At 34.2% G+C, this 11,030-nt stretch overlaps 1 protein-coding gene across 2 annotated transcripts; it reads right to left on the reverse strand.

Moving 5' to 3' along the window:
• Positions 1-2,355: 2,355 nt before the first annotated feature.
• On the reverse strand, positions 2,356-9,621 carry LOC105123629 (sucrose transport protein SUC3). Of its 2 annotated transcripts, XM_011023308.1 has the most exons (14): positions 9,028-9,621; positions 8,883-8,948; positions 8,356-8,454; positions 8,198-8,262; positions 8,032-8,116; positions 7,860-7,893; positions 7,588-7,687; positions 6,912-6,987; positions 4,363-4,716; positions 4,040-4,183; positions 3,471-3,704; positions 3,326-3,389; positions 3,178-3,221; positions 2,356-2,802 (listed from the first exon to the last, which is right to left on the reverse strand). In XM_011023308.1, the coding sequence occupies exons 1-14, from the start codon at positions 9,304-9,306 to the stop codon at positions 2,638-2,640; spliced, it is 1,809 nt and encodes a 602-aa protein (XP_011021610.1). In that variant the 5' UTR covers positions 9,307-9,621; the 3' UTR covers positions 2,356-2,637. The 2 variants fall into 2 exon arrangements, with proteins under 2 accessions (XP_011021610.1, XP_011021611.1); XM_011023309.1 differs by lacking the exons at positions 8,883-8,948; positions 9,028-9,621 and having other exon boundaries at positions 8,198-8,237; positions 8,356-8,422.
• Between the last annotated feature and the right edge of the window lie 1,409 nt (positions 9,622-11,030).

An 11,030-nucleotide genomic window follows, 5' to 3' on the forward strand; every position in this document is an offset into this window, starting at 1 on the left:
GAACTTACAAAGTCAAAGAATCGAGCAAATCTCTTTTACCGCTAACAACCCCTTGAAGTTAGGCATTCTCTAGGTACCCTCAATGAATGATGTGTCACTCTTAACTTTTAAGAAAATATTATTTATACATTTAATATTTTATGTGGTTCAGTCATGGACTACCGCTTCATCTAGCTGTTACTTCAGTGAAAACAAACCTTAACACTCCTAACATTAGCCGTTTTTTACCAACCATGTCTTCATTCGACAGAAATCCCCATTCCTACCATGTAAAATATTGCCTAATATTAATTAACAGATTTGAATCAACAGATAAAATAATAGACTGAGAACTCAGTTGAGAGTTGCAGTATAATTCCGTGTTTCGGGACATAGTTGAAATCATACTGTTTTATTTTTTAAAATTTTAATATGTTTATATTAAAAATAATTTTTAAATATTAAAAAATTATTTTAATAAAAAATACTTTAAATCAAAACTGCAAGAATAAACAACATGGCTGCTAAATATATAAAAACAAGCTGCCCATTCTTCTTCCTCGACACGCCCCTCGTGCTTCTCACGGCTGAAACGGCGCCTGTGGACGGTCTTTGCTCGACGTCAAAGGAGTTCTCACTACATGATCGTGTTTTTATTTTCAAGCCTTGGGCCATGGAAATATTGCATCGATGTTGATTTGTCAACAACGAGACCTGCTATTTTTTAATTTTTATTTTGCTAAAAAAAAAGCCCTGCTAATCTATGTTTAATTAATTTAATTTCCCCTCGTGGCCGTGCTTAACTTTTTCTCAAAGACAGGTGGTCCATTAATCACAGCCACGTTCATCATCGTGACATTCGGGACTGGTAGCGAGCAACAACTAATTAACTAACATAGTAAATAGAATAAAATCATCAAGATATCATACTATTTCTGTTAGAACATGTTTAAGAGTAGATTTCAACGTAGAAATTTGGAAGGAAGAAAGAAAACGGATAAAGGACACCTACTCATAAAACCGAGTTAATTCAAGCAGTATATCCAGCACATGGTTTTAGAATACAATCTGTTTTGTAACGGAATTCATGCTTCCGTTATATTATATTCTTTCTTATTGTAAGATGGGCATGTTCGGAGAAGCAATCGCTATAGATTTTGAAACGTTTCGAGTTATAACTTCTAGAAATAACGACTGTGATTTATTTATATTTTGTATATATTTTATCGGGTTTTTTATTAATGCATGTTATTAATCCACAATTAGTAATTTGTCTTAATATAAGTTTAAGTGCATGGGATGAAAGTTTAAATCCTCAGATCTTGATTGAAGCAATTTTATATAAAAGAAATATTTAAGTTAGAAGTTTAAGAAATAATAAATCACAAAAATCATACCCGACACAACGTCGGCCGACTATCATCCGTACATTGAGCCAATGGAAACACGACACACAGATAAAATACAGGGAGTAACAAGATTTTGTCCACGTGATTTTATTTACAAGTCTACTAAAGCATTTTTATGTTAAAATATATAAAATAATATTTTTTATTTTTAAAAAATTAATTTTGAAATTAATACATCAAAACAGTTTAAAATATATAAAAAATATTAATTTTTAATAAAAAAAATTAATTTTTTTTATAAATACAGGTTAGCTCGAAGCTCTACCTTGTATACACCAATCAGGATGCTAATGACTTGCCTAAGACCTAACAAAGAAGGAACTTAGTCTTTATATACAGAAGCTCGGCTTCTGACTTTTAAAAAAAGAGTAGCAAGCCAGCAGTGCAGGATAAACAAGAAGAAATTTTCACCGATGATTCAAGCTTCTTCAGTGTTTTGGCGTTGTGATTTATTTTGAAATTAAATTTTTTGATATTTTTATGTTATATCAAAGTTAAATTTTTTAAAAATAAAAATTGCTTAAAAAAACAACTTTGTACACAACACTCAACTAGGCCTCTATTCGAGGTTGTGCGCCACCCAGCGACCTACTAGCCTTCCCCTAACCTACATCCCCAACAAATAGCCTGAAACTTGAAGTTTAAACAAAAGATGGTACGAATGGCATCACGCATCTAAAAAGAAATGTGGACCCGGCAACAAACTAGCCAGGCGCCACTGTGTTAAAGGCATGTAAATAAAATAATTATTTTTCTAAAAAAATTTATTTCAAAATATATCAAAATAATAGATTTTTTTTATTATAAATCACAATAACTTAAAAATATTAAAAAATATATAATTTTCTTTTAAAAAATCAAAATTTACTAAAATTCCAGAACAAATTAAGTCCCAAACAAGACCTACACAAATCGGCATACAATTTCGGCTATTAACGACATAAAATGTAAACTACCAGTCAACTCATGATTTCTAAATTAGCAAGTAATTGAAGGTATATTGCCGTATGAATTTTTCATTTGAAATGATATACACTCTACATTAAGTACAGAGGCCCATAATGCAGGGCAAAAAATTAATGAATTAGAAAGCGTTCTGCGCGCTTCGTTTGATATAAAAAATTACAAGTACACAAAAAATGGAAATTGGACGAACCATCTCTCTGACTGTAGACCAACAACGAGTATACTCCTGTTCTTGACAATTACATGTTGGTTCGATGTCAACATGTTGAGCATGGCGTGGTGGTTAGCCAAAATGAAAACCACTGAAGGAACTGCTTGAAAGATTTGGCAGCTTGAGTGCTGCATAAACACCAGCTGCAAGAGCACACAAAGAAGCCAGAACAAACGCTGGTATATTTCCTCCACCAAATAGGGCATCCCATGGACCGGCACCAATGGATACAATCATCTAACAGATAAAAAATGCAGATGAAAATCAACTTTGACTGAATTAACTAGAATAAAATTGAGACAGAAAGTGGAATAACAGAAGATTCTGAATTAACCGAAATAACAGAGAAGAAGCAAGAACGTTTAAGTGTCATGGAAATTGTATGAACGTTACAGTTCATCAGTCAAATGTACAATAACCTAACACTGCTTAGTATCAATCGCGCACGGAAAGGCAAAACTGACACATGGCTACAGCATATACCAAAATCCAACAAAAATACTTGAGTCCAGTAGAAAGGGTGATGTTGGTTCATTATTATCAGAGAAATAGCTTCCATCCCAAAGGTATTGAAACCAGTAAAACAAAAAGATACATAACGTGTTCATCTACCTGTGGAATAACTATTGCAAGATTGAGAACTCCTATAGCCAATCCTGAAACGTGGCAAAGGAAAAAAAACATCAGGATCATCTGGTTAACCAATAGCCATATTAAGAATTAAAAATAATTGCCAGATAAAGTACATATCTATACATACCTTGCCCACCACCGGTATCAGCAGTCAACTCTGCTGTGACAGAAAATGGAACACTATAGGTAATCTGCAGCAAAAAAACAATTACTGCATGCTTTTGAGGGACGAAATTAAAAAATAGTGTTAATCTACTAGAACAGGAACATACAGCAAGAGGAAATCCAAGAAGAGCAAATACAATCAAGGAAGCTATCCTGATTGGCGCATTCCCTCCAATTACATGTTCGATTCCTTCAGAATATTCACCAACTGATATCAAACTAATAATAGCCGTGCCAGCCATGCAGACAAATACAATAAAATTGCTCATTGCCCATACAAGTCTTGACCCCAACTTCTTACACATTGGCTCAATCAAGAACGAACTAATGCCAAGAACCACCTGTACCATAACAGAACATGAGAAAAATAGTTGTTGAGATAATCAAGATACTTCAATTATTGCAAAGCACAATGCTAGAAGTTATGGGATACGTGTCTTTAGGTAATTTGGAACAAGTCTCGTAACATCCAGTTCACGTATGTCAATTGGCTTCAAGTTTTTTTTTTTCTCATGACTTTTGTAATTTTTTTTGCTTTCTTTTTCCCTGATTGTCTCTTAACTTCTGTGATTTTTTAGGTCCATTCAGTCAATGCGTTAGTTTCCCAGGTCCCCAGTTCATGTGATGGTATTTAACAAAAAAAAAAAACTATCAATGCTCAATTCTGAGTTCTTACAGAATTCAACAGCAAACCAAATGCACCTTCTCTGACTCCTTGATCATACAACTTCACTTCATTAGAAGTCCCCTTTGGATCTCCATGATAAACTTCTCTTCCCATCCAATCCGTATCAAAAAGAAAGAAGGGGAACCATGACAACTGCATGTAAAATCATAATTGCAATGAAAATAAGCGCAAATAAATTAAGGAAAGAGTGCATTAAATAACTGTTACAGGATCAGGGAATACATGTATTCTTGATAGAGTTTGGACTAAAGGAAATCAGAAGGGAACATGAAGTCCTGGAAATAACAATACAGGGTTAATGAGGTGCTTACCCAAGTTAAAGCCATAACAAGAAGCACTGAATACATTCCAGGAGGTAGATGCCTTAAACTGGTTAATAAATTGACCATAACAGCTCCTGGGCCATCACTGTAATTTTCATTTCGACCCCCTACAGAGTTGGCATGCTTTGAATTCATACTCGGTTCATAGTCATGGTCAGTGCTGTTCCCACTCAATTTGTCAAGACCAGGCGAGTGAAACTCAGATTTTGAAAGTTCATGGCTGTTTTGTTGTGGATCATTCAACAATGGAGCAGAATCTGATAAATGGCGTGGTTGATTAACATTTAGTGGAACCTCATCCGCAAAATATAGAGTCACAAGAGTACAAAACAGGAGGAAGACCTGCACACATTTCATCCAAATTTATGTTCATCTCCTGTCAGTGTAGCTGTTTATGTAATTTGTATCCAGATCGTAAAGAGACCAGCAGTATGGAGACTAACTTTGCTTAAACAATATAAATAAATAATTCTAGTACGACTTTGCATCTTTGAGAAATCAATTAAACTTGGTCATACTTCTATATAATTGCAGGCTGCAACATCTTCTGTATGTGAAGAACTTGTACCAAACTTGGTGATTTTGTATCCAGCAATAGAATGGAAAATCCCCCATCATCTATGATTTATAGATTTTTTGTGTTGTTATCCAAAAAACTTCGGGGTGAGTGGGACCCCTGTAAGAGCTCTCTATCCACTGCTCGCACAAATCATACTACTAAGTACAGAATTTGTTCAAAAGTAAGAATAGTGCAAAAAGTTCATTCCATCCTGTTCATTGATACTTGTTTCCTTTCTATTGTTCCAAGCCAAGAATTGCATATACACAAGCACATGTTCCTTGGTGTCAAAACATCCCCTGGGAATGAGGGATTCCATGATATTTCTAACTGGCTTATAGTGCTTCTGAATCTCGCACTCTTGATATTATTTTGAGGCATTCCTATATTCCATATTTAAACCTCTTCAAACAGGACCTGTTGCAATTGATTTAATGATTCATATAGGACATGCTCTGTAAGAATTAAATCAATGGGGAGAAATAGATCAGTAAAACAACATTAGTCACAAATACTCTTCCCTAGAGGTACTCTTAGTCACCTAGGAGTATTTAGCCTTGCAAAATGGTCCTGATTCACATGCGATTCTATGTGCCTCGTGCCGTTGTTTTCAAAATGTGAGCTAGTGGTTTGAGTAACATAGAACAAAAGGAAATTGAAAAGGATAAACAAGAGGAAACCACCCTGCACAAGGAATGCGCCTCAATACAAATTAGAGGAAACACTCTCAAAGTTGAAACAGAAATCCTCATTCATTGCCATAAAATAGCATCCCTTATAGATGAGATATGTGCATTTATATAAGGGCACCATAACCCTAAAGATTCAAATTCAAAGTAGGAAAGAAAAATAAAAACTCTCTACTGATACTAATAATAACAAAATCCTACTTACCACTAACTATTCGAAGAAGATTTTCCTAAAGAAAGTAAAATTCTTCAACTAGTGAAGTTCCAAATAAATTGATAATAATCCTTCTAGCACTGCATCACACAAGCATTGAACTGTGGCCATATCTCAAAGGGTCTCCCATGCCATTTTTACTCTTGTATTCCATTTAGATTTCAATTTATTTATTGCTTTGTATTTTTATCAATATTTTAATTTTAATTTGCATACTGTATATGATATATGAACCGATATAGCTAATCCAAAGTATCATAGACAGGAAAGTGCATCCCACTTTCACTTCAGTGACAAGGTTCAAAATTTGAAGCCACGGTATTGTGCTTTGTTCCTAGGATCATCTATTCCATCGGTTTAGTGATGGTGCAGAGGGGAGCGAGAGAGAGATGCAACCATGAAATTTCATATATAATTTTCCTGCCAAATTGCCAACTGAAAGTCTTAAGGCTTTTGCTAATGCAAACCACGACACAAATGTTAAAATTTGGACATCTATTGCCAAAGTGACTTAAATGGTCCAAATAACAAAGTGTGTACATTTGACCCTAATAAAATTTATGCCATGAACCTTGAGATTGCCTTGGTAGTCCTTTTCTTTCTCATTTCTTTCTTGAAGGTCTAGAAAGCTGCAAACAATAGAGTTCACCCACTCCTTCCCAAGAAGAAAAATGTGTATCATTTTCCTTTCTACGAAGAAATTGGATCTAGCCAAAAGAAAAATGCTTGGCTTGATTTCATGAGTAAATCTATGCTAACATGATACAAAAAGGACTGTTTTTCTAAAGAGATCGGGTTAAGAAATATTTTATGCTAAGGTCCAATATTGAAATAGTTTCAGAAATTTTACTTGACTCGTGAACTTGCAAAGGACAACGTTTAGAGGACCAAGCATATATTAAATCAATTCATGCAAATCAACAAAAGAAAAAATGTTGTAGAAGATAATGAGGTGCACGCATAAAAAGAACAACAAAGAATAGGCAATACAGATGTAACATCGCAAGCAATTTACACGTACCAAAACAATAGCACAACAAAATATTGACCTAGATGCAAGGATAAATTAACTCACTACTGCTACGAGAAATGCTGCTTTAAGATTTCCGCAAGCTTCACAACAAGCTCTATTCATCAAGAAAGGAAACCATCTGCGTAGAATAGAAGCATTAGACACACCAATCAACTTAATATCCAGTGGTATAAGCTAGTGATGATAGAATAAACATTTAACACAGAAGGAGTTGAATAAGACAAGGCGGCATTCATGTCATACAATATCAAAGGTCAGTTACAATAATAATGAAAAATAGGATAGGAGGAAATTTAGAGCACATGTATATTCATTAGCATAACAGGTCACGTTTACTTTCAGAAAATAGTTTTGTGATTTCCATCTCTAGTTTTCTTAATAATTGTAATAAGATTTTCCATGGAAATTAAGATTTTTATTAAGTAGAAATTTTCCAAAAAACAAAGGCCTTTGTTTGGCTTATATTAAAAATAATAAGAGAAATGAACATAAAAAAGATGGTGAACCAAACAAAGCCCTAGTATTTTATGATAATTTGGGAAAACAACTTTTTTATGCTTTTTAGTTTTCTAAACTGGAGAAATAGAAAACACAGGTTCCCAAGAAAACAAATTTCATTTTCATTTAGCAAACCTGTTTTCTATAGTTTCTTATTTCCTATAATTTTTTTTTCTAGAAAACTGGAAAACTTTCCACAGGTAAACACGAAAATTTTCACCTGCTCCAACTCCCACTAGCACCAGCTGAAAATCCTAAAATGTTTCCGACAGCCATCCATGAGCAAAACACAGCATTTGATATATTGTGTTGATCAGGACCTAAAACAAAGTAAACAGTTCATCTAGTTAGATTTCGCATTAACAACCCTCGTTCATGTAGTGCTAAGAATCTGTTGTCAATTTATAAACATACAGATGTTGGAATGTAGCAGGTTCCATTAGGAGTTGAACAAATTAATAAAGTTCATTAGAAACAAAGACAAAATGGCACCTGATAAATCAGCCAGAAGTGCACGGGCTGGTCCCTATAAAAACAAAAAGAAACTCGTTATTTACTAGGATGTGCAGATGGTGCCATGGTGATTAATCATTACAATTTCTCTACATACTTTCCATGCAGCAGTGATAAGGAAGCTCAAAACAGACATGACAATATGTCATACCTGCACCGTATTGTTAGCAAGATCCAGCATCCAGAAGCCAATAACAAAGACAAAAGCCGCCCTCATTCGAGTGCCCTTGAATTTACTTCAGTTTCATAGATAAGTAGATAAGTCTTAAAACAATATTCATGAAATAAAATATAACTAAAGTGAAGGCAGCAGAAACCTGCAATGCTCCTCTGTATCCCCTAACACATATCCAATGTCTGCGGAAAATCCGATTATTATCACCTAGATTTACAAGATTTAGTTTTGATCGTGAAGTTATAATAGCAATCAGCAAAATTAGTAACTAAGATAAAAATGAGATTCAATAGCACTTACAGCAAGAGAGATCATTAGTGCTCCTGCAAGAATAAATGGGCGTCTTCTTCCATATTTTGAAGAGCATTTATCACTCCAAATACCAACGCAAGGTTGAACCTGAGAGGCAAAACCCCAATAACTGATGCAAGCCTAAATTGAATGTTTATGAAATTGAAGAAACAATTAACTACTTGTAGCGAGCATAATTTATAACCACATAACATCATCAGTGAACACAGTATAAGTATGATATTTTCTCTTGACATGCCACGAAAACTATTGGAATCAAGTCAGCTCTAATAATTGATCAATTGATTGATTGATTAATGAGCAAGTAAAATCTACCCAAGAAGTTCCGTCGTCTGACCAACTCAAATTCATCCAAAGGCATATTCCAAATGCAAACACCTTTCATGCATGATGCGGAAAGTTACATGGTAAAATAAGAGGAGAAGTAGATGAATAAAACTAAACTGGATTCCGGTTTCATCAGCTGATTCAGATATGTCAATCAAACAAAAAGATGATTAGGCACCATGACCTACCACGAGGCCTGTAATAGGACCGCAGAGCCAAATGAAGGATGAAAAAGCATGTCCTATCCCAAGTGTCTGCAACAAAAATCCCCCCAAGTACTAGTTAGTATAGATAGAGAAATGCAGTAGCTGCAAGACGAGATGATGGAGTTGCCTGAATATAGGGAGTGAGGAGAGAGAGCTGCAAGGCCCAGCCGAATTGAACGCCAGCGGCCACCGTACAGCTGAGAACAAGAGTGGTGAAGCTTATTTGATGTTTGGTGGTTTGAGATCTGAAATCTCCATTAGAATTAGGATCAAGAGGAGACTGGATTCGAGGAGGAGGGGGAGGAGGAGAAGGAGAAGGAGACGACTCCACTTCCAAGCTCACCATCTCTACCTCTATCTCCTTCTTAAGTTTCCGGTACGGTACCCGAATCGGTGCCGACTCCATCTTCTTCTACCAACAATTACGCATTTAATTTTAGAATAACTCAGATTATTTATTAGATCTGAGATTAGAGAGGGAGAGGATCAAATTTGGGCGGGTGAAAGGGGATTTCCGGGATGTCGGTCTAACTACCAACGATTAGGATCCAGCGTCGGGTTTATGCAGCAAGGATTAGGAGGAGGACGAGTGTCGAGTTATAAAACATGGAGTCGCATCGAAGTATGGTGCACTGCAAACTTTCCATCAGTTTCCCCGCTGATTTTAAATTTGACTTTGTCATGCTGCTGGAAGCTGTAACCCTGTTTCCTTTTTCATTTTTTTTCCCCCTTCTCTCCCCGAGTTGTTTTTAAGAAGTTAAACATAAAATTATGTTAAGTGTGTTATTTTGCATCAATTAATCATTTTTCATCGGAAGGTTTGTAACGGCAAATTTTTATCTGAGCACCTTTGCCCTATTTATTAGACATGTCAGGTAGCTAGTTATTAGATGATTTGCACACGATCCATTATCGGATCAGATTTTTTTAATATAAAAAATATATTTAAACGCTGCTAACAAGTTATAATTAGAAAAGCATTTAATATCAAGTTCTTAATATTGCTTCAATATTACTCTATTAACTCCGTAAATCTAAAAATAATATAAAAAACATGTAAAAATATAATTTGATTCTAAAAAAAAATTAAAAACATATTTTTTTAATATTAAAATAACAACATATTAAATTAACTCTAATTAACTTGCAAATTCATGACTTGAATAATAAAAGGTTGATAATCCTGTAGAAAATAAATTAAAATAAATTATAAAATATAATTACGAATCAATCTAATAGTAAAAAATAAAATTAACAAAATAGAGTAAAAAACAACTTAAAAAACAACTTAAATCAATCAGAATTAATCTATCAAACTTAATGATCTAGGTTATGTAACCAGGATAACCTTGTAAAAACAAATTAAAATAAATTATAAAACTCAATTCTCAATCAACCCAATATTAAATAATAAAATAAATAAATAAATAATAACCTTAATCAATTCGAATTAACATATTAAATTCACAATCTGGATTACGAGACTAGAACAAGCCTAAAAAAACAAATTGGATAAATTATAAAATTTAATTTTTAATAAATTTAATATTAAATACAAAATTAAAAAAACTAAAAACAAAAACAATATTCTAGGGTACAGTAGTATTTTGTATTTTGCGATGAGATAAAGAGTAAATTCATTTCCTGATGGTAATATAATTGGTGCTTATATTTCACTGAATATTCTGCAAACTCGGTAGGCATGTAAGATACCGCGGGGTGACAGGCGTGCACGCCAGGGCTCGAACCCAGGTGCAGTGAAAAGAGACAAGCCCCTTCCACCACTGCTTTAGAAGTATATATTTTATTTGTAATTTGCAATAGAAGTTAGAAGGATATATTTTATTTGTAATTTGCAATAGAAGAGAATTTTATTTAAATACAGAGAAATGGGTAAATAAAAAGGTTGTACAGTGAGTGGGATCAGCAGAGGGGAAGATTTGTTCGATTTATTTGTATTTTGCAATATAAAACTAAACTCCCCTGAGAAGAATGCTTGCATTGACTGATGATTTCTCGAGCTTCACTAATTTCAGGTCTCGTAACGATTTCAACTCAGGTGTACATTCCACTCTTATCTTCTGCTGATCAACACGTATGATGATGATGCTAACAAATCTTAAAATCTGA

Source organism: Populus euphratica, unplaced genomic scaffold (genome assembly GCF_000495115.2).
Source record: "Populus euphratica unplaced genomic scaffold, PopEup_1.0 scaffold9.1, whole genome shotgun sequence".
Taxonomy (NCBI): domain Eukaryota; kingdom Viridiplantae; phylum Streptophyta; class Magnoliopsida; order Malpighiales; family Salicaceae; genus Populus; species Populus euphratica.

Coding starts and splice junctions, on each gene's coding strand:
- LOC105123629 (XM_011023308.1), bottom strand. CDS start 9,306: ATGGAGTCGGCACCGATTCGGGTACCGTACCGGAAACTTAAGAAGGAG. Junction 7,894..8,031: donor TTGCTAACAATACGGTGCAG/GTATGACATATT, acceptor TTGTTTTTATAG/GGACCAGCCCGTGCACTTCT. Junction 7,688..7,859: donor ACTTCTGGCTGATTTATCAG/GTGCCATTTTGT, acceptor ACTTTGTTTTAG/GTCCTGATCAACACAATATA.